This window comes from Daucus carota, chromosome 6 (assembly GCF_001625215.2).
Source record: "Daucus carota subsp. sativus chromosome 6, DH1 v3.0, whole genome shotgun sequence".
Lineage (NCBI taxonomy): Eukaryota > Viridiplantae > Streptophyta > Magnoliopsida > Apiales > Apiaceae > Daucus > Daucus carota.
The window spans coordinates 7,262,126-7,286,000 of NC_030386.2; the positions used below are offsets into that span (position 1 = coordinate 7,262,126).

A 23,875-nucleotide genomic window follows, 5' to 3' on the forward strand; every position below is an offset into this window, starting at 1 on the left:
TAAGCAAACGGACACAATATTATATAAGTCTCATTTTTCTTGTCCACCGTCATAACTCACGTGAATCAATTATAATAAGTAAATTATGCGTTATTAAAAATTGCTATTAACTTTTTAAAATAACTAATAAATTTAACATATAATTTTTTATATTAGATTAACATGGACATGGACAAAGGAAATCATAGAGGATGGAGGGAGTATACAAGTATAATAATCTACATCGTCGCCATCCATTTTCACGTGTCACTATTTTGTCATTTTTAAATATTTAAATATATTACAAAAAAACTATTTCAAACAACGATCCGAGCCTCTAGCATTATTCAATTTATTTATAAATTATAAATCCCCATCAAGAGCAGTCTACTTGAACTCTTCTGTTGTCAATCTGATCCGTTATCGCAACACTAGAATGAGTAATCTCTCCGAGGCCTACCGAGACACTCCCGTGCACCTTCACCACATTATTCCCCTCGACTTCCACGCCGTGGACTCCGTGCCCGAATCCCACGAATGGCCTCACTCCGACGTCCTCCGGCCGGTGATCGACGAGATATCGATACCCCTCGTCGATCTCAAGGACCCCAATGCACAAAAATTGATAGGCCATGCATCCGAGGATTGGGGAATATTTCAAGTGACGAACCACGGGGTGCCTTTAGGTGTGTTAATGGATGTTGAGTTTGAGGCCAGGAGGTTGTTTTCTCTTCCCGTGAAGGAGAAACTCAAGGTTTTGCGATCGCCGGAGGGCGCTACCGGCTACGGGGCGGCTCGGATTTCGCCGTTTTTTAGCAAGTTTATGTGGCATGAAGGGTTTACTATTATAGGATCATCGTCGGTTGATCATGCTAAGCAACTCTGGCCTCATGATTATGAAAGCTTCACGTAAGAATATGTTTTACATTTATATATGATTTGTTTATCATCTCAAGAATTTTCATCATTTGGATTTTTACATAGATTATTTATAATAAATACCAATATGCGTTAACATGTTTGTGCATGCGGCTATTTTCGACCGTCATTTTCGGTAAAAAAAATAGTTGTTTTCGACAGTTAAACTATTTTTGACCGAAACTGACCAATTCGAATCAAGCTAGCTAGTCGAATTTAAAAGTCGATATTTTCGACTAAAAAATCGAAAATAGCCTGGCCAGAATTTTCACCTCAATTTTTAAACTTCAACAAATATTTTTAAAATTTTCACTTTGCCGCCTGATATATCTTGTTTTCTTTGTAATTTCCATATTAATTATGTAATAAATGCACACAAGTCCGGTTTTTTCTAGAGAATACTTATTCATTCCGTAATGAAGATAAAGTTGCGTATATCTTGTCCTTCCTACGTTGGTTTGTTTGTTTAGTAATCTTGGTTTGTTAATGGAGCAAAACACTTTTGTATAAACATATGAAAAGCAGAAAGTGAAAGATTGGAAATCGAAATGATTGAAATCAAGGTTTGTCGAGTTGGTGCTCTCTTTGACCAATCTGCAATATAGTACTAGTATATACTGTACCCTAAAGTTCTGAAGAATATATACTGTACCCTAAGGTATGTTGTGATCATTTTCTTTAGGGTTTGGGAGTGATGAGTTCTGTAAGCCGATGAGCGCGGGTAGAACTAGATCGTCACATTCTCTTCTAATACTCTTCTTTACTCAGAAAACTCAATTTTGATCGAGATTACTATGACTCTCCCGTAGATAATAGGAAGCATGTGTATGCTTGTACTTTCACGTGACAATCTCCAGACTCTGGTACAATATCAAAGTGAATCCACCGGAAATGTCTTTTTTTACTAATGAGGCAAACACACAAAAACGTGTAATTTCTATTGTTGTAGTTGTCGTGTAAACCAGCCAAATCTATCGCAAAATGACGAAATCAGGTTGGTGCTGAATTGAGCCGCTGTCTGATTCATCTTACGTTTAGTCCCCGTGAATTTAGAAAAATTAGTAAGAAAAAAAATATTTTGATTTCGTCTTAAATCTTTCAGATCAAGTACTCTATACCTAGAGCCCGTTTGTTTAAGAGAAACAATTATTTTTAGCTTCCGTTTTTCTTGACCGTTGAGAGTGCTAATTTTTCACTCAGGGTTTCTTATTTTTTTTCCAAACATTTTATTAACTTATTTACTTCTTATTTCTAATCCACTCTCTTATTTTAAGCTACAAGTAACTTTTTTTTAAGATTGCCCAAACGACCTTATATATATATATATATATATATATATATATATATATATATATATATATATATATATATATATATACTCCCTCCGTCCCAATGAGTTATATACATTGGGATTGGACACGGAGACCAAGAAAAAATGTAAGAAAAGTGGGTAAAGTGGTGGGACCCATATATTTTTTAATAATAGATTTGAGGTAGTGGAGGAAAGTATTGGGTGTAATAGTGTTTTTATTATTATAGAATAGAGATAGTGGGAGAATTTAGTGGGTGGAGTAGTGTTTTATATTATAAAAAGTTGCTATTTTGGGAATGTATAGAAATGATGGGACATCCCAAAAAGGAAACTGTGTAGAATTGAGTGGGACGGAAGGTGTATATTCTTTGCAGAAAAAGAATCATTTTCAGTGGTTTACATGATCGGATGGCTAGCCTGCATGACAAGACTCATCTGACAAAATAATTCAATATGGAGATTTTAATATTTATTGTTAAAAAGTTTTTGAATAATCTATTCTCAAACTAACTTTAGTGCATTTGTTTTTCTGGTGGAGAGAATATTGTCAAGTGTATTGTTTGTTTGGTAGATATATTATATTACTTTCATGACTCTGTATTATTGATGGCATGTGTAGAAAAGTGTGATTATTATGCATGCATGTGAGTATATATAAAACATTAATTAAACATGTGAAAATCTAATTATGCAGTGATGTAATAGATGTATACCAGAAGAAGATGAAGGAACTGGCCCATCAGATACTGCTCCTCCTTCTGAAATCACTGGAGATCTCAGAAGAAGATATAACAAGCTGGGCCGCATCAACTCATGACTCCAATAATGGAGCATTACAGCTAAACTCTTATCCTTGTTGTCCTAACCCTAGCCGTGCCATTGGCTTAGCTCCTCACACAGACTCCCTGCTGCTCACCATTTTGAGCCAGACCCATGACTCCTCTGCCCTGCAGATATTCCGGGACGGTGTGGGGTGGATCGCGGTGGCCCCGGTCAGGGATGCGCTGGTGGTGAATGTGGGGGACTTGTTGCACATTTTATCTAACGGGAGGTTTCCTAGTGTTTATCACCAGGTGATCGTGAGTGAGAAGGAGCATCGGATTTCGGTCGCTTACTTTTATGGACCGCGGACGGACGCTCAAGTCGCGCCGCTGTCTAGGATTGAGGTTCCGATTTACCGTTCGTTGTCGGTTAAAGAGTTTATCGGTATCAAGGCCAAGCATCTTGACAAGGCGCTTTCCTTTGTGAGGATTTAATGTTATCTTCATGTGTTGTAAAACTGTTAACATAATTGATGCTGTTTTTTCTGTTAATTTTAAAGTAGGTATTGAGCTTGCACAAATTTGACGTGCGTGTTCTGTTAATGTATGTGTGGGTGTTTAGGTAAGACAATGGGGCCGTTTGGCCAAGCTTAAAAAAAGTGATTTTTTGCTTAAAGTAAAGAAGTGGAGGAGAATTGAGAAGTAAATAAGTTAATAAAGTGTTTGGAAAATAAGCAGAAGCTGTGTGAGAGAAGGTAGCATTCTCAGCTTCTTAAAAATGCTTCTGCTTCTTTACACAAACGGGTCAAGAAAAGAAGAAGCCAGAAGCAGAAGCTACTTCCGCTTCCCAAACAGGCCCAATGTTAAGTAAGTTGATGGGGATGGGTCAAGATTAGAGAGTTGCGTATCTATGTTGAATTAGGAGTCAATGTGTCATAAGAGGATATGAGTAGGTCCAAATAATGCACATATAGCAGATCGTGAAGCAAAAGACATTCGAGTCTTGTGCTGGTAATGCTTAGATAAAATTTCACAGTTTATGCATGCAACTCAAACCGTAATTGCTGTCGACACGAGAAAATAATGAGAATAAAATCAAGGGGTTGAAACTGATCGATTTTGAAGAAAAGGACAGTATTGAAATCGATTGACATTACTCGATTGATTATAACGGAGACGACATTATTTTGCTGACATGACATAACTATAATCGATTACTGTATAACCTATTGACAGAGTGGTGATCGGTTTTAAAGTTGACGTATTAAGATTAAGATGGACCTTTTCAAAAAAAAAAAGATTAAGATGGACTACCTAGGAAGTCTCTTATATATTTGAAAGTAAATTAGATTTTTTGAATTTTTTAAATTCAATTTCTAAGAATAAGTAAAATTAAGTTATGTCATTTTGATCAAAGTCAAAACCAACCATTTCCGGTGGTCGGTTGCAAGTGTTTAAGTAAGTAATATTTTTATATAGTTTTATTAGTTTGAAAATATATATGTGTGCGAAAGAGATAGAAGAAGAGCAAGTGATGAGGATCATGAAGAAAAAGGTGGGAAAAGACTGAAAAACAGAGAATTTTTTTGATTAATTCATGCACTAATATGTAACTCGTACGCTACATGGATATATTTTAATACTTAATAATGATGAAGATGTATTTTAATAGTTGATAACTTGATATATGTGTTTAAATTAATAATTTATTTTAATATATTGTTGATGGTAATCGAATTTTAGATTTTTAATAGCAACTTAGGCACATAATCGAGATGAGTTTTACTGTAAATTGGACCTCTGGTGTTTAAGAAAAGAAACACATAAAATTTGGTGCATTAATTAACACTGAAAAAATGCTGCTTAACCTTTCTTTTGTAAATGATATTTAAGACATTTTTTCAAGATATAATATTTGGAAAATGCTTGGTGCACATAATTGTGTACAAAAACATGTACATAATGACATGTGGTGGATTCTAATTGGATGGGCCCCCTGTATTTACACCAACCACCCCAATTAAAACCCACCACATCACCTGCCACATCATTATGTACAAATTTTCTGTACACTGAAAAATGTGATAAATGGGGCATTTTCCCAAAATTTTAAAACTATAAAGCAACGTTTAATAATAAAAAGTGATAACATGGGCCTGATACAATGCATGGCAATAGTGGCATTGTATCCAGGCCAGAATGGCAAGCAAGTTACAATTTAACCAAGCCTAAAGCTTCTTCATTATGCTTGGCCTTGATGGCACAATACTCTCTAACTGTCATAGAACGATACAGTGGCTTCTCAGCTTTGTCCAAGGGCTCAGCAGGGGAGTCCATGCTAGGACCATGGAAATAAGCATACGATATCCTGTGCTTGTTTTCGTTCACTGTCACGCGATGATAAGCGCTTGGAAATTTCCCATTAGACAGAATTTCCAATGTATCCCCCACATTGACCACAAATGCGCCCGGGACTGGAGGCACGGAGATCCAGCCAATGTCGTCGCGGAAATATTGGAGGCCGGAGATTTGACACTGGTTGAGGAGTGTGAGCAGCAGTGTGTCGGTGTGAGGCGCCAGGCCTAAGACGTGCCTCGGGTCGGGGCAGGGGGGATAGGAATTGAGTTGTATCGTCCCAGAAACCTTATCAGTCGATTCTGCCCAGATTTGTACGAGTTCTCCAGGGATGTTGAGTGATTTCAGGAGATAATGCAGGAGTTGATCTGCAAGAGGCTTCATCTTGTGGCGAAACTCCATCATTGTGTTGCTATGGGTAGGCATTTGATTGTCCATCCAACAACAAAAGTAAAAATTTGTGTTAAAATCAGAATTTTACTTTTACAGTAACAAGTAGATTATAATCTTAGCAATCTGGCTAAAAATGAGATAAATATTCATTGATGAGATGAATTCATAGAGGTAGAATGTCAATAAGAGGCTTTTTGAAAACATGCATTTCATTTCAAATGATGGATCTCAAATGACAGGATTTGAGTTGTCATTTTAAATTCTCAGATTTATACTAATATTTGAATGTGTGGATTTCAAATGAAATCCAAATCTAAATTCACAAACAGGTTAATTGATCAAATCCAGAATTTCAAATGAAATGCATGTTCCCAAACAGGTCATAAAAGTACAAACTCATGAATGAATGTGTAGTGTGCATGAATAGGAAATGAAAACATTAGAAAACTCACCAAAAGCTCTCATAATCATGGGGCCAAAGTATCTTAGCATGACCAACACAAGAGTCATGGATAGTGAAGCCTTCATGCCACATACACTTGTCATAAAAAGGCGCAATCCGAGCCACGCCATAGCCTGCCAGGTTCTCCGGGGACCGTAAAACCTTCATCTTGTCCTGAGTTGGGAGATTGAACAGCCTCCTTGCCTCACTCTCAACACTCTGCATCAGTCCCAAAGGCACCCCATGGTTCACAATTTGGAAAATCCCCCAAGTCCTGGCTGCATGGGCTACAAGGTGTGGTGCATCAGGATGTGTGAGATCAATCACCGGCAACATCTTGGATGAATCAAGGGAATGATTTGAGGGCTCCAGAGCCCATTCATGTGACTCTGGAACAGACTTGAGTGTATCAAAATCAAGGGGAATGGCAGAGTCAAGGTGGAGAGGGTCATTTTTAAACACCTCTGTAATGCTACCCATTGTTTCAGAGTTTTTGTTTCCCTTGTGTAGGACTAAGCAACATGCACACACACACAAAAGTTTATATAGCACAACAATGGCAGATGCAGATATCATAACTTAAATTTTGTAAGTTATCTGGATATTGGGATTACGAATATCTTCATCATTATTGCAGTAAATTCTCTCATGTATATATTGCATACTAAGAACAAAATTACAAAAGGATATCATCATATAATATATTTTCCTTTTTCTGTTCTTATCTTCAAGTTTTTATTTGCCAACTTTAGTCATTTTATTATGAAATTTCCAATATCAAAACTAATATTCGATTCAGGTGGTTAAGGGTAGTGATAAATTTAAACTGATGTACAGATTTTAATAGATTATAGTAGATTTTAAGGGGTATATGCAATCCTCATTATTTTCGGTTCATATTCAGGTATATTCAATTCATACTGAAAAATATAAGAATCTTGTATCCCTTCGGTTTCAAAATAATAATCTGATACATACGGGATCAACACGGGAAAAAGAATTTACGGCAATCACATGCCGGAATTAATACCATGAATATAAAAAATTTGAGAATTTGGAGGATGAACCAAATCCTTCGATAAAATTTTTTTACAAGAGATGTTACGTTGTACTTCCAAATTAATATATGTGAAATACTAACTATTCATTCTTTGAGTTGGTGAAGAGCTACTTCATTTTAAAATAAGTGTATATCAACAGGGACTTTAATTTCGACGGTATTTTATCAAAAATAAGCTGTCAAAATAAGTTGTTGAAAATTGCTATTTTCGATAAATTTGATAGAATGCCATCAAAATTAACTAATCGACAGAAATTTTTTATCGAAATTACGCGAGTTTTTTGTAGTGATCCGGATTTTAATGTACTCATAATAATTTATCGAGTTTAATAGAACGTACGTGATTTTAGTTTTATATAGACTCTAGCGGTTTCAAGGGAGTTCTTAGAGCAAATCCAATGGTGATGTTATAATAGATGTAGCTATTTTCATAATTTGAAACCAAAAAGTGATTTTTGATGCTAAAATAGAACTTATGGTCCAATGGTAAATGTAAAATAGAACCAAACATATCCAAATAAAACTATATTCTCATTACATAATCTTAAAGTACATAACTATATTTGTCACTATTATTTTATTAAGTATTTTGTCACTTGCATGCTTATGTGGCAATTATAGCACCATCTATACTTGGTTCTATATTTAGAACTAAGTATAGCATTTTGCTATTTTACATTTAAGTTTAACATCCCATTGGAGTTGAGTTTTGTGCTTGGGTGCTATATTATAGCAATAGCACCTACTTTAACAACTCCATTGGACTTACTCTTAGAATTTAAGATTACGTGAATTATAGTGGGACTTCTAAAAACATAAAATACACTAAATAATTTTACAAAATCCATCATTTTACAAAATTTAAAAAAATATTAATTTTTGAATATAATTTAAATTCTAATGGAATTTAAAATATATCAGTACCGCTTTATGTTTAAGTTAATCTAAAATCTTGAGTGAATATCATCATGAAGATAATTTAAAATTCTGATTAAATATATCAAGATTTTAACATATTTTTAAAATTTTCAATTGAATATACTAGAATTCTGCAAATATAAAAAAATCTTAAAAGTTTTTACATTAACATAAAAATTTCAAATTTCAAGTTTTATGATATTCAATCAGAAATTAAATTAAATTTAAAAATATTATGGCACTATTCTAAGATTTTAAAATCCATAAAAATATCATGATATTCACTGACATATAAATATGAATTTTATAAAATATTGAATTCGATTAGATTTGAAATATAAAAAATCTTTAAAATATATCATATTCATTAATCTATTTGATGATATGACTTTAACATTTCCTGATCATTTGCAAGCTCATATAGAAAATATAAGCAATATAAGAAAAAGATCTGTTACTGATTACGCCAAATGTTATTTTGTATAGAATATCTACACATCAATGCCTCGTCTATGATCACCTGAATTTTGTTTTAACTTCTAAATTGAACAAACGATATATATAGGTGTATATACGAATTATTTGGATTTTGCTTTAACTTCTAAATTGTAAAAACGATATTTGCAAGCTCATATAGAAAATTTAATGAGTTTTTTCAAAATGATCTTAAGATACATAAAAAAATAAGAGATAAACAAAAATTAAGTTTTTGTAGGTGAAACTATTGATTTTATGTGTCTGTATTTGTTTCATTTGTTAATAAATTTCGAAATTTTTTAAGAGATAAAAAAGGTGTTGCATGATAGTTTTTAATTCTTCTTTTTTTTTCAAATTTTAACAGATATTATGATAAGTGACCTAAATGAAAGTTATTTAAGTTTGATGACCTAATTGCAACTTTGTAGTCAGTTTAGTGACCATAATGCCGTTTTAGCTAACTATACATGTCATGTTGGATTTATTTAGGCCAAGTCACGACGCTTAGTCGGCTTTCCGTCAAATTTTTAATATAGTGTAACGGCCAGTGACCTGAATGAAAATTTTTAAAAGTATAATAATGTGACTGAAAGTTTTTAGAGTTGGATGATCCAATTGCAAATTTCCGGTCAGTTGAGTGACCAAAACGTGATATATATTTGTTGTGTCAGTGTGTGTGAGAATTATTAAGTAAAGTTGAATTTGGTTGCGGCCGAGTCGATTAAATTCTATCTCTTAGAAGATATAAAACCACAATGACAACTCATGATGAAATCTAAGTCATTTAAGTTTTATTAAAAAAAAATATAATTTGAACCGAAAGCTTATGAAATTCCACATAAAATATGTATTTGGTAATATACATAAGGATGTATTCAATTGAATTTTTTTAAATATATACTTTTGTTCTTAATTTTATGTGTAAATGTATTGGAAACCTGAAAAATTTTATTGAAATTTTATTTAAAAATCTGATAATACTCTCAGGATTTTAAATTATTTTTGTAAATTTGATGATATTTAATTGAAATTATAAATCTATTAAAATAGAAAATGCTAGAGCACGCAAACTTTACTACATTCTACCTTAAATACAAATATGATAGACTACGTACAAATTCAAAATCATATCCAATCCATTAAACTACTCTCTCTGTTTTTTAATATATAACGTTTAACTTTTTAGAACATATTTTTAAGTATTTTGACCGGGTAGTTAAAAAGATTATTTTTGAATTTTTTTTTTGATAAAAAGATGTAATCAAAATTTTAATTCACAAAAAAAATCAATTAAAAATAATATTTTTTACTATCCGGTCAACACACCCAAAATTACGTGCAGAAGTCAAAAGTGACATTAAAAAAAAAAGAGGGAGTAGAATTTTTATGGAAAAAAAAGTGACCCGAGGAAAACCTTGGTGTAAAAGCCAAGGTATACTAATATCCTATGTTTCACCTACCAATCGACAATTATACTAAAATTAAGTTCCCACTAAAAATAGTGCAAACATTTAATATATAGAACGTAGATAGGATGAGGTGATGACAACCTACTCATGCTGTGGTGCCACTGACCCAACATTAGAAATCCCCCTCAGAGTGAGGGGAAAATAACAGGCAGTTACAAACTGCCAACTGAGACTTGAAGATTGAGGGATAATACAACATATATTACAACATTTAAACCTTTAAAGTACCGAGTCCCAAACTTGGTTCACAGGTACAACTAATAACCAATTAAACATGGTCAGCTACTAACTTCGGGGATTGAGGTGTTGTGTCAGGACACTAAAACAACGATCTGATTTGAACTGTTGGCATTAGAATTACAAAGTTCGGAAAAACTAGTCTACAATACTAATAATACATTCAAAATTACTTCCAGAGCTTAACATACTTGTCATGACTGGCCGAGGCAACCAAACCAGTCACTGTTGACACAGCCAAGCCGGCAATCAATCCATCATGTCCGGACAGAGTCATCGTCTTGTTCTCAGACATGTTCCATAGCTCCAAAGACTGCCAGAAAAGCACAAGTCAGTTGAAAAATAAAACAATGAATTTAAACAGATTTTTAATGAAAACATTCATGTCAAAAGACTATATTTATGTATCGAACTGCCAAAAAAAAAAAAGACTTTTACTCTTTGACAGACTGGAGAAAGCAACTTACCTGGTAACAGCCAATAACCAGTAGGGAAGAATATGTAGGATGGAAAGCACATGAGTGGAATTTGTTGCCATTACAACTTAGCTCATGAACACAGTCCCCTTCACTGCCCGATCCCAGATTCCAAACTCTGACAGAATCCTCACTAACAGATGCCAATAACTCACCAGTCGGATCCCAGCAGACAGAATGAATTGGTTTGGTATGCCCCTACAGAAATTATAACATACCATAAGGTCAACCACTGAGGACAGGGAAACATATTTAACCATAAGATAGAATTTCTAAAGTCTGTGTAAACAGAATATTGGTAGCGATATTGACAACATTGGGGAGACTAAATTGAACATGTTGAATTATTAACCAGCCTTTCTTTACATCCTTATATCAGTGCAGTCTGTGGGATAAACAAAATTGACAACTCTTCTTTTCGACCTTTTTTTTTCTTTCCTGAAATCACAAGTTTATCCAGTCTCTTGTCATTCCCAAAATTCGGGTAAACTGACCTGTTATTAAAGCATTGACATATTCAAATATACTCCCAATTACAAATTGTTATTTTATCACACCTCTAGGCTTCTCTGATCACACCCACTCCCTAAAACTAGTATCCGTTTCAGCTTGGACCATAATTGCTACACTAAGACAAGGTTTACAAAAAAGAATACATGAACAAGCGACATCTACACATGGGACCGATATTACATCCAGGAATTTGCCAAACCCCTGAATTCCATCTGGCTAAAACCAAACACCAATTTCAATTACTTGGCCTTGCAGAGTAGCTTTAGAGCCATTAAACTATTTTTACGAACACACTTGTCAACATATAATTTGCATAGCAGTCTACAATTCAGATTACTGACACGTCTGATATAATAATAGGTGGGATTCCAGACAACCCAGCATTTGGCAATCAAGGCATAGTTCAAAACCATGGATAGGTCCACTCTCTATAAAGATATCGACCATCAAGGCTAAACACCATCAATGCATCGACCAGAGCATCCAGATAATGACACTGTACCAAAGGTCCACTCTCTATCTCCATGCCTAAGAAACATGGTTTGTAAACAGATGAATAACATCTGTACAGAAGTATGCACAATCTAGACTCAGGAAACACACATATTGCCCCCGTTACTGCTGAGAATGACGGTTCTATGACATTTTTAGTAGCAAGAAACGTATTGCCAAACAGACAGGCTCAGGTTAATCTTAAATAAACATACTACATTATATGTGCGAGTAAATGCCAACCTGTAATGAGTGCCGACATGCTTGTGTCTCCACATCCAATATGGATACCACATTCTCTGCAGCGGCAGCAAGCAATCTTCCATGACGGGGTTGAAATCTCATCTGAGTCGTTCCACCCTGATTTCAACACAGAAGGCAAGACCAATTAACACATGAACCAGCATGCATCAGTTCTCCAGGAGGAATAATAAGTTAATAACAAAGGATAACAAAAAATGTCAAACCAAATTTCTTGACCCATAGTCTTTACCTTGAACACTCGTGCACAGCTACCTTTGTTAATGCCCCAATACCTTATTTCACCATCACCATCACAGGAGCAGATTAAATCTTCCTTGTTTGGATGGAAGTCTAGAGACATCACAGATGCAGAGTGACCGGTGAAGGTACGGAGTGAATAGCCAGGCTGTAGATTTTATTGATTAGTTAAATAGATCAGTAAGAATTGAATGCCCGGAAAAAATTAAAATGTGATGTAGATTATATAGGACAAAAGGGATTTAAGTAAATTGATATGTATAAAGCATGTGGCCCGTAGGTGATGTAGAAAGGTTTTGAGAGAGAGGTTAGCACACAGGTGACAGACAGAGAAGTTTAATATGCTTTACATCTAAACTAATATTACTATCTCTTGCTCCACATTAATAGGCATTCTGATTTGGACTGACTTCTGAAGAGAAGGTGTCCGATTTCCAATAAAGCATCCAACTTAGATTACATATTCACACCTAAGGTGTGGCTTCTGTCAACACAAGATGGAAATTACAGTGAAACTGAAGATTCCTGGTAACAAAGGATATCAATACATTTTGTAACTCTATTCTCGCCAAAAGTATAGCCGTAAAACATGCAGACAAGTCAGACCTCCATTATCTAATAAACCCTTTTTTTATCTTTCAGACAAATCAAGTCAATTTTCCTTCATCTTACTTATATGTAGCCCATATTTATGGCAAAGTTCCAGGTAAACTATGTGATTAGGATTCCAGGAGAAAAAGTACACAGGAAATCCTACTATAGTGCTACTCTTACCTAATATCAAAAACTGAGTAGCTGCACAAATAAATACTTAAAAAGTGAACTTCTCATTACAGGTTTTAAATACTGAAAGACATATCACTTCCAACTTCCAACCAAAGGAGTCCCCAAACAAATATCGACTTACATTGTCAGCATCCCAGACCCTGACAGTCTTATCAAAAGAGGATGTTGCAAGACGTGGCATGCTAGGACTAAAGCGAACATCTGTAATTAATGCCGAGTGCTCTTCAAGTGTTGATTTTGGCTTTAGAGTATCACTATACCACAACACAGCCTGTAGAAGAAAGCCATAATGCAAGCAAGTTACTGATTACTTTCTTCAGAAATTATCTCATACAAGAGAGAACATGCTCCATGAAGGTTAGTTGTATTAAAATTTCAGTGCATGAAGTTTACCTTTTTATCATGACCACCACTTGCAAGCAGTTTACCATCTGACGAGAAGTGACAACAAACAACTTTGCTAGTACTAGCACGAACAGAACTAACTTCTGAAAATGTGAATCCTATAAAGAAGTGAAGCCAATGATGTCATTAAGATAAAGACATAGTATGTAAAAGCCAAAAGTTATCATATGCCAATTCGACTAATATCAATTACAAGCAAGAAAAATAGAGCAATTAACAAATGATTGTTGCCATGCAGAATGAATAATACTCCTATTATCCTACTAAGAATATGTAGCTAGTCTCGCACTCAAAAAGTGGGCACACATTTTTGCAATAATCTATTAAGGACATGTGACATTGAAAAGCAAAAAACTATTTATAGAAAATAGAGTTGACATTTTATGGGGCATGATAAAATTTACAGAAAAATAGTCAAAAATTGGGACACACCAAAACATATTTCTTTTCATAACACTTGTCATGACTCTTTTAGCTGATAGTTCAAATATACTCGGTAATATTGTTGGAATGTACAATTACAATTTTAAAAAAACCTTACTGTAAAGCATTGCACTACTCGTGATGTCCAAATAACTAGGACTCAAGTGGTAGGTAGGAGGAAAAAGGATTATGGTCACAATTCTACAACAGCATAGAATGTGAGGTTTGGCATCACAAAATGCTTGTACAAACAACAGATGATATCATGCAACTACCAGGTCAGTGTTGCTCCAATCATATGACTTTCATATTAGAAGCATAGATGAAATTGATAATAATCTGTTTCCACGAGTTTTTTAAAATAATATGACTAACCTTTGCTCACATCCATACGACCAACTGCATCCCTAGGATCTGTATCATCATGGGATAAAAAAGACTCGACATTGTCATCAAGAGACCCATCTTCCACAAAACGATCCATATCAGCCTGGGCTATATCCTTATCATCCCACTGTAAGTTTGATATGCCAGTTAGTATACAAGAAAAATCTGTTCAGTATTCATTGAAAGTGAAAATAATATACTTACCAACTGAGTTGACGGTGAGGTAAGGGTACCAGTACCATCACTGCCAAACATCATTAATGGCTTCGAAGAACTGCCGTTGTGCGCCAAAGCAGGCATTGAGATAACATCTCCTGGTGTATGGGTTGATGGTGTTGAGGGTGCCGAACTTGGGGAGGGTCCTGCCGTATTTGCAGTTCCTGAGCTATTAGCAGGCCCTGAAGACGATACGGGTTGCTTTCGCTTTCTGCTAGTCTGGTTTTTTGAAACCTTAATTCATAAGAAACCATGTTAGGAACCTATTAAATAAGTAAACAGATACATATATTTCATAGTCTCGTGATAACGAGGATCAATAACTAAAAGATGGAGCTTGAAATGCACTTCTTTCTAGGAAATAAATGATAAATTTAACATCGGAATGAGTAACTTTATATTACACAATTAGCAAGAGACATCTCAATGGAGGTTAGAAAGGTTAAACATCCAACACACATCATAGGAGACATTATATAGCAAAAGTAAGAGAATGGAAGTCAGCTCACACAGTAGGAATCAATATAACCACCCAGGCCCAATTCCAAATTCAAATAGTAAGCCTCAGCCCACTTACCTAACGGACCAACTGGCAAAACAGTCTAATCAATAGGTCACACAATCAACGTGTTGCATTTGCACAAATTACACTAGATATTAGATCTAAGACCCATACGCACACAAAAGAAAACACGCAATAGTGGATATGGGACAGTGTGCTACACATAAGATATCCAACATATATTAAAGTAGAAAGAATTTTTATCAGGACTCGGAACATTTCAAGGGAAGTTTTTAAACTAAATATAGTTGATACAGTCTATTATGCACCCCTAATACATCTATCTAACCAAGAAAAAGTTGAGCAGACCTGATCATTTCCCCGGAAAGAATTTGACATGCTACCATCCCCTGTAACACTACCAGAACCCACAAGTTTATCTTGCTGAAGATTGTGAGCAGCATTCTGAAGCTGCTGACCAGAAAGAGAATGCTGTTGAAGCTGCTGCTGAAGCTGCTGATTATTGTTCTGTTGTTGCTGCTGCTGTAACTGGGCCATTTTTAACTGCACAAAAGCAAAGCCTTGAGGAGCTACAACAATTTATAGAAGACGAAAACAATAAATCCAAATTATAACAATAAAAACACCTTCAGTAACATATCTGGATCTCCACGAGGCAAAGATGGGTGCTGCAAAGTAGAACCGATATTCGGAACTACATCTCCAACTGAATTTGAAAGACCATCCTTCCCCATATTCATGCTACGGCTGTTAAGGAGCATCCTCAGTCTTCTGCTTTCTACATCATTGGCAGATGGTGATGTCAAATTTTGTTGTGCTAGCATCAATTGTTGCTGATGCTGTGGTGATAGCATCTGGAGTTGATGAAAGGGTGGAGAACCCTGCATAAATGACTTCTGCTGCTGGAGAAGCCCAGAGCGAAGCTGATCAAGACCCTAACACACGAGCCATAGGATAAAACAATAAGATGAAAATACTTTAATGGTAGGTAAATACAATTTTTTGTTTTCGAACCCGACAAAGATAGTAAATATCACCACTATGCCAGGCCATGTCACTACTTTTACGACAACTAACTATATGAACTCTTTACCTCATGCAAGCTAACAACAAACAAAAAATCAAGCATCTGTGATGGGCTATAGCAACATAATGAAGTTAGGGGCAACTTGGTGGGGACCTAATTAAGTAGTCACTCGAAATATTTGGCTTACCCTAAAACTAAATAGAGATCCGAGTTCGAAGATTTGGTTATCATCATGCTAGTCCTCAGCTAAACCCAATCTGATAGTCGAACCAAGTCCAAGTTGACAGTTAATTTTTATTTCCCTCCAATGTTAGAAAGCACACAATCATGTTCTATTGAAGAAGAATATTATATCTAAATTAATCAATATAAATATAAAAAAAAATCTGCCTCACAATCTCAAAATCACATCTTAGAAGGTTTCAGAAAGATAAATAAGATATTAATGCATTATTAGAATACTTTTGCAAATGAAAAGCATAAGTTACTATAATTTAAGCCACAAAGTCAAGAGTAATGGCGTCATGATGCTGCAGTGGACAAAGTCAGTCATCTATTTTAAAGCAACATTCAAACATTTGGAAAAATCAGACTCAAATGTTCAAATGTATTTCTTACATATCTAACTCTTTGGGCAAGTCAAAAACTAATGCTCATGTCAACCAAACATAAAAAAATTCATACAACATTACAGTCATTTGCAAAATAAAAATAACTGTTCCGTACTGCCACCAGAAATAACAGAAATAAACTTACTGTGAGAGGCCATCCTTTAAGAGTCAAATTGTTGCCAGATCCTAGAATAAGGGGAAAGACAGAAAGTTAAATGCGATAGTAAACCTAAAAAGCACATGAATGATCTAGCAATATGAACTACCCATGTGCCTGTCTCCAAAAATTTTTATTTATGGACAACAAGCCTTGACTAAACTTAACAGATACAAGGTCAGCAATAGTACCAGGAACCCCAATCAAGGATCCTTCTGGACCAGCAGCTCTTGGATTAAGAACTGAATTCATCTCAGTTTTTATGTCCTATACACCCAAAAGAACAAATAGGTTAATAGTACGGTTAGTGGAACAATTTTGAACCCATCTAGTAATTGAAAACCCTCTCCCTAAAATGTGTGTGTGTGCGCATGCACACAAAGAGACAGCAGAAAACATGAGTTAAAAATTAAAGAATCAAGAAAAGGTTGAACTAACGGGAGTAGACCCAGGAAGCTGCTGGTTCCGAGCTTGAGCTTGAACTTGGGCAGACATACCCCCTGCTGTCCCATGCAGCACTTGCCTGAAAACGTTAACCATGTAAATTACAAGTGTTTGTTGTAGCCATTGTTTGAAGTTCTTAACTTTCTAAATAAATTTGTACAAATACGAATTTTTGCCTCTACAGCATTTTCAAGCATAGAAGCTCAAATAAAGAACCCTTAGCACAGAGAAATACATGGCCACTTAGAAAGAGGGGACTGATTTTGTCATTACCAATTACTATATGTTAAGCATCATTCCAGTCAACTCTGAACCTTAATAAAGAGACACAGACGTGTATATTGCCATTAAAATATAGATATAGTGAGATAATGTGCATTCTCTCTGATTTTACGTGTCACTGATATTAGTAAGTTTTGGACTTCTGCATCATAATGCACAATTTAAATAATGTTATAACTGTCCCTCACACCAAACCTCATATTTAGATTAATATTTTGGCAAGTCACATAGAAATTTACCCAGAAGGCTGACCAGCTGCGGCAGCTGATTTCAGTATTGAGGCATGATTGGGATCCAGAAGCTGACCCACATTATCACCAAATCTTTGCTGTAAGAAATAAACAGTCAAATTTAGAAAGAAGGAAGAATGATCATCATATGACAGCAACTAACAGCAACTACAGTACATTTTTGCTAATACATTAGTAGAAGCCATACTGCTTGTACCTTCATAGCTGCATCATCCAAAGAGTCTCTCTGAAGCGGAACTTTTAACCTCTCCTCGTACATCTTTGCAGCCATGGCATTAGCAGTCCCAGTGTTTTGTCTCATTAGAGGGTCATTACCCACAAGTCCATTAGCAGTGCCATTCAGGAGGTGTGACCCTTCTCTACGCTGATGTTGTTGCTGCTGCTGCTGCTGTTGCTGCTGTTGTTGCTGCTGTTGCTGCTGTTGCTGTTGTTGCTGCTGTTGCTGCTGCTGCTGCTGTTGCTGCTGCTGCTGCTGCTGCTGTTGCTGTGCTTGTTGCTGTTGAGCTTGCTGAGCATGTCTCTGCAATAATAGCTGCTGCATATGCAACTGTTGATGCTGCTGCTGTTGTTGAGGATGCTGCGATTGTTGAGGTTGCTGTTGCTGCTGCTGCTCTCTTGCTTTTATTAACTGAGTCTGAAATATCAATACTGTCATATAATGTGGTATATTACAATTGCAAGGTTATAACACATTCATCATGACATGACCTTGGATCAAAAGTAATGCCATTACAAAATGATAGAGAAGTAAACTGTTAGCAAGCAGCAATATTATATATGTAGAGAAGCATAAACCAGGATATCCACTAGAGCAAGGACACAGAACTTCGTCAGTTCCTGTTCTTGTACAACAAATTGAGGGTACCATACAAACTTAACTCATAAAGAACAGTGACTGGTACCATGACTAAGTAAAATCTGGAATCTCGATACTCAATACTCTATCTTAAATAAGGTACTTGTACTAGACACCAAATAAGTAACCATGTGTGTTGCATCTAAGAACCTCAAAAGAAGGGCGATGACCAGAAGACAAACTTCACTCCTACATTACTGCCTATAAAGAATAAGCTATTTTTGCAACTGATATCCTACATAGATAGTTCACAGCTATATTATATTGTTACTGTGTATTTTATACATAAACTGTACACATTAGTCACCTAACAGGGTGAACAAATGAAGGTAATATGGCAGTTGAAATGTTGATTAATGATGTTGCATCAAAAAACCTCAAAATTCCAAGTACGACTAAATTAGCTACCTAAAAAACTGTTTCTTTGGTTCTGAGAACATATTCTTTATAAAATATAAATATAATATTCTAGTACTTTCTGGAAAGTGAAGAACTAAATTTACATCCACCCAGCAACACCAATTGCATCATCTTCCTTATTCCGCCACCAATATCTAATGCAAAATTTCTACACACGAAGTAGAGATAGTATGCAAGAGAAGATGTGAAAAATGGAACGACGACACTTTTTGAAAGACGTAAAATTAAAGCACCACAAAAAAACCTATGAACCCTAAAGTTGGTGAGTTTCTTTAATTTTTAATACTTCAGGATTTCACAGGAAATCAGACAAAATTCAAGGAAGTTACTGGTCCAATTTTCGGAAAAATACAGATAAACATGGTCCAGGACATGGGCACTTAATCAAATTATGCCTAGTAAAGCAAATTCAAAGTCAATATTATAGAAAAAGCTCAGTCGAAAACCAACCTCTATATAAGATGCAGCAACTTCTGAGTGCTTCTCGTTAGTTCTAGCAATAAATATATCCCAAAAAACAGACCACCATTCGAATAAAAACCCGCCAGGAGCATCTATAGCTGAATTTTTGACATGCACAAACATTTAAAACAAGTACAAAAAACAATAACTTAGCAGTAACTTCTTCCTTGCACAAACCATCTTACCAACAGGATCAGATGACACTTTTCCCTCAGCTTGAAAAGCTTGAGCAGAAGCCTTCAAATCCCTTTTTACTAAATAATCATGTATATAAACATCTAGCCTGCAATTCAAAAGAACAGGAAAGAAATTCATATCCTGCCACAAACCAAAATAAAGACAGAAACTTTACCATAAAGAAGCTGCTTAGAATCACTAATCTTGCCAGAAACAAATTTGGGTACACATAATTTCACTCAATCAAGAACCCCCAACCATACAATCACATAATACAAAGCAGCTTAGAAACCCTAAAACCCCAAAGTGGGTCTATCTAAAAACTCATAAAAATTAAAACTTTATAACAAAAAAGCAAACATATAAAGCAAAGAACATGTACTAGTAAATATAGACATACATATAGATACAAGAAAGGTGAAAAGTAGTGAAGTCCATACATTTTATCAGCTTCCCAGTTAGTCTGAGACATTTTGTGAATCTGAAAAGTGATGGATCTTTGAGATAAGAAGCAGCTTGGGAATTACTTGAAATGGAAATTGAACATTCTTGTGAATTTAAGAGCTTTAAAACAACATTTATATGGAAGTTCCAACTTGGTGAAGGGGGGAGAGATAGATAGATACGAGTGTATGTATTATAATGTGTATATATAGGCAGCGAGTAAGAGAGAAGTCTTGCTGAATTTGTGATTTGATATTCAACTCTCTTTCTTATCTTATTTCAATGTTTTTAGTCGGTACATAGAGAAAATTATTCACCAAAACATACCAATCAAATCACAATCACTCGATCATAACTCTTTTCAAAGAGCACAAGAGTATGATGTAAATGATTTTATCTTCAAAATATCAATCAAATCACATTCACTCGATCATAATTCATTTCAAAGAGTACGAGAGAGTATGATGTAAACGATTTTATCTTCAACGACTCCTTTTTTCGAAAGAGTCAGGAAGCTATTTAATAAAACCCTACTTAATATCTTTTCCAAAAAAAAATCTTATTTAATATACCACACTTGATCTTAGTCAAAAATATATTAGGAGTTTTTTCACAAATATCCAATTTTAGAAAGGTTTTTCCAAAAATACTATAATTTGTAAAAAGAATTTGCAAAAATATTAATAAAAATTGCAAAAATACCATTTTTTGGAAAAATTTTGCAAAAATGAGGAGGTTGCATTTGCAACTCATATCTGCAACTGCTAGCAATCATATCTGCAATTGCGAGCAACCATATCTGCAAAAATGCAACCACAACAAATTTGAATAAATCTGTTAAAAGTTACAATTTTTTTTGACAAACAATGGAATTTTATTATAATGATAAATTATTGGACAATACATCTTTGACCCCAATAGGAATCGAAGTCATATCGAAAACTCGATCTAGGAAAGAATATGACAGATGAGCTAACTCATGTGCTTCCATATTAGCAGACCGTTTAACAACAAACAGAGACATTGTGTTTAAGTCTTCTAGTATGTTACGACAGCACCGAATAACATGCTTAAGAGGTGATTGAAGCAGAGCTTTGCTTCGAATTGCTTGAACTACAGTAAACAATTTGTCTCCACCATAACCTTAATACATCCCGCACCTTAATCCAACTTAACTCCTCCTTTACAACCATAGCTTCCGCCATATTAACTAAAATCATATCTATATTACACTTCGTTCTAGCTTCGACAAGATGACTGGTGCTATCACGAGCAACCAGACCCATACTTGAGGCATTATACACTGCAAAAAATTGTTGTGTCCACTGAGTCCTCATAATGTGTCTGTAGTGCTGCCCAAAATCCCTTCCCATATCTCTCAACGAAGTACTGAGACCGTGACTTAAACTTCTGGGCTATATTCCATTGCAGAAGATAGAGTTGAACAAAAAGACTGGGCCTAAAATGTCCGTCTAGATAGTCCCGATAAAAAGCCCAGATAAAGTCCGGATATGAAAAGTCCGAACTGGTCCAGGATTGGCCTGCAAGTCCTTACAAGACCTTAATTTTGCAATAAAAACCTGGTCCGGCTCGGTCGAAAAATAATCTGGCCCAGTTATAGCCCAGATAAAAGCATGGCAGCGTAAAAGCCCATTTAGCCTAGACAAAAGCCCATTTATTACAAAAATTTATAAAATAATGTGATGCACTGATGCTCCATGTGAATATGTGCACGCTACCAGCCTTCCATCCATGTAATCTGCCAAAAAAGTAATTATTGTTATTTCCACATTTTACCCTTCTCACAGCTATAAAACCAGGGGTGTGCACGGGTCGGTTCGGCTCGGTTTCTATCTAAAACCGTTACCGAACCGTGTATTTCGGTTCGGTTCGGTTTTTAGGTAGAAACCGTAACCGAACCGTTTCGGACGGTTTTTTTTGGTTCGGTTAACCGTCGGTCGGTTTTGGTTTTTTCCGGTTTTTATATGATTAAAAACTAGTATACAAATTTAATATTATTATTAATTTTAGAAAAATATTTATGTACTTATAATATCAATTTCTCTTACTAAACTATATAATTAATATATTATAGCACATATATATAATATATTATATATAATATGTTATATATAATACTATATAATAATTTTTATATTTTAATTATATATTTTATAAACGGTTCGGTTTTTCGGTTCGGTTTTAGGGGTAAAACCGTAACCGTAACCGTTACCAAACAGTTATACCGGTTCGGTTCGGTTACGGTTTTTTTCGGTTTTTGTCGGTTACGATTTTTTTCGGTTTGATTTTTCGGTTTTTCGGCTCAGTTTCGGTTTTTTGGTTTTTTTTGCTCACCCATATATAAAACGGCTATTTGTAAGAGCAGAATTGACAACCAGTTTCTAACAGCAATATTCTCTTTCTCTATAAAGTTCATAAAGAATAACATAAATAATACTTCACCTTATCTCATTCTTTTTTCTCCCATTTTTTCATCAATATTTCTACAGTCCTCAAATACCGTGTAATCCAACTATCATGGCCTCAAGCCAAAATCCAACAAATATTAATCCTAAAGTCTCCATTGCTGGATCTACACCTGTTATAGCGTATGAAGTGGTGGAACATAAGCATTCAGCTCCTTGTTGGAGTTAGCTTAACAAGTGATGTGTGGTCTGCTGGACAAAAAATATATGTCTTTTATGTGTATTACATGTCACTGGATAGATTTGAATACTTGGCAAATGAATAAAAGAATAATTTTTTCGATCAATTTGAACTCCCATACTCTGGAAATGCTATTTATTATAACATGATGACATGTCTTAGAGAATTTAAGATTCGTGATAAATTAATGAGTATATCTTTTGAAATGCTAGTAATAATACGTCGGCTATTGGTATGTTAACTAGAGATTTAAATCCAATGCTAAATAATGATTTTTTCCATACTAGATGTGTGTGTCATGTTTTAAATTTAGTTGTTCAAGAAGGATTAGATATCCCGTAATTAGCACGATAAGATACATGATTGCATTCATATATTCCTCTCAAAAGAGGATACAAGATTTCAAGAAATTTACGTGTTAGATATAATTGATGATTACTAATGTTCTTAAAGTTTGTTTTAGAACAGGAATCATCAGAGTTTAAACTGGAAGCTGATCAGAGTTTAATAAAGTCTGATCAGAGTTTACATAGTCAAGACTCGTCAGAGTTTACACGTGGAAAGAGCTCAGAAGCGGATATACTTCAAGGAAGGATAGAAGCTGAGGAGTGATTTGCTGACTATGGAAACTAAACAGAAAACTGGAACAATCTTTGATTGATAGATTTATTAGCTGATTTATAGGATATCAATCAGAGATTGATTTTGTAACTGTGTCTATATAAACACAGATTAGGGTTACTCTATATGAGTTGAGTTATCGAGTATATTGTTAAGAACCCTAGCAGCTCTTAGTGATACAATATAAATCACTGAGAGAGTTTTTGTAACTATTAAAGCTTTGTGAATATAAGAGTTTATTGCTTTCAATCTCTTATATTGTCATACTGTGTTACAGATTGTGATCACTATATCATATTATACAGTGAGTTTAAAGGACCTAACAAGTGGTATCAGAGCCAGCTCTGTTAAGATTACTACAGTGAGATCTTAAACACAATCATGTCTGAAAAATCACAAGCTTCGTCCTTTAG

General features: G+C 34.9%; 4 protein-coding genes across 6 annotated transcripts; 1 reads left to right on the top strand and 3 right to left on the bottom strand.

Moving 5' to 3' along the window:
* Window positions 1–356: 356 nt before the first annotated feature.
* Window positions 357–3,552, top strand: LOC108226780 (gibberellin 3-beta-dioxygenase 1). The gene is made up of 2 exons (XM_017401771.2): window positions 357–888; window positions 2,904–3,552. Exons 1-2 carry the CDS (start codon window positions 416–418, stop codon window positions 3,463–3,465), a joined length of 1,035 nt encoding a protein of 344 aa, XP_017257260.1. The 5' UTR covers window positions 357–415; the 3' UTR covers window positions 3,466–3,552.
* A 1,629-nt stretch (window positions 3,553–5,181) lies between these two features.
* Window positions 5,182–5,727, bottom strand: LOC108225698 (gibberellin 3-beta-dioxygenase 2-like). Its single transcript, XM_017400628.1, has one exon. It carries the CDS (start codon window positions 5,725–5,727, stop codon window positions 5,182–5,184), a length of 546 nt encoding a protein of 181 aa, XP_017256117.1.
* Window positions 5,728–6,166: 439 nt separating this feature from the next.
* LOC108225699 (gibberellin 3-beta-dioxygenase 1-like) lies at window positions 6,167–6,640 on the bottom strand. Its single transcript, XM_017400630.1, has one exon. It carries the CDS (start codon window positions 6,638–6,640, stop codon window positions 6,167–6,169), a length of 474 nt encoding a protein of 157 aa, XP_017256119.1.
* A 3,624-nt stretch (window positions 6,641–10,264) lies between these two features.
* On the bottom strand, window positions 10,265–20,454 carry LOC108227658 (transcriptional corepressor LEUNIG). 3 transcript variants are annotated; one of them, XM_017402935.2, is made up of 18 exons: window positions 20,171–20,454; window positions 19,739–19,836; window positions 19,542–19,651; window positions 18,012–18,449; window positions 17,804–17,892; window positions 17,277–17,361; window positions 17,030–17,105; window positions 16,827–16,867; window positions 15,670–15,978; window positions 15,392–15,586; window positions 14,509–14,754; window positions 14,293–14,431; window positions 13,483–13,592; window positions 13,211–13,360; window positions 12,296–12,451; window positions 12,046–12,162; window positions 10,789–10,995; window positions 10,265–10,634 (listed from the first exon to the last, which is right to left on the bottom strand). In XM_017402935.2, exons 1-18 carry the CDS (start codon window positions 20,200–20,202, stop codon window positions 10,491–10,493), a joined length of 2,742 nt encoding a protein of 913 aa, XP_017258424.1. In that variant the 5' UTR covers window positions 20,203–20,454; the 3' UTR covers window positions 10,265–10,490. The 3 variants fall into 3 exon arrangements, with proteins under 3 accessions (XP_017258424.1, XP_063935490.1, XP_017258425.1); XM_064079420.1 differs by having other exon boundaries at window positions 15,670–15,942; window positions 20,171–20,340; XM_017402936.2 differs by having other exon boundaries at window positions 15,670–15,945; window positions 20,171–20,340.
* Window positions 20,455–23,875: the final 3,421 nt, after the last annotated feature.

Coding starts and splice junctions, on each gene's coding strand:
- LOC108225698 (XM_017400628.1), bottom strand. CDS start 5,727: ATGGAGTTTCGCCACAAGATGAAGCCTCTTGCAGATCAACTCCTGCAT.
- LOC108226780 (XM_017401771.2), top strand. CDS start 416: ATGAGTAATCTCTCCGAGGCCTACCGAGACACTCCCGTGCACCTTCAC. Junction 889..2,903: donor CATGATTATGAAAGCTTCAC/GTAAGAATATGT, acceptor CTAATTATGCAG/TGATGTAATAGATGTATACC.
- LOC108225699 (XM_017400630.1), bottom strand. CDS start 6,640: ATGGGTAGCATTACAGAGGTGTTTAAAAATGACCCTCTCCACCTTGAC.
- LOC108227658 (XM_017402935.2), bottom strand. CDS start 20,202: ATGTCTCAGACTAACTGGGAAGCTGATAAAAT. Junction 14,755..15,391: donor CTTTCCGGGGAAATGATCAG/GTCTGCTCAACT, acceptor TTATGAATTAAG/GTTTCAAAAAACCAGACTAG. Junction 12,452..13,210: donor GGGTCTGGGATGCTGACAAT/GTAAGTCGATAT, acceptor TAAAATCTACAG/CCTGGCTATTCACTCCGTAC.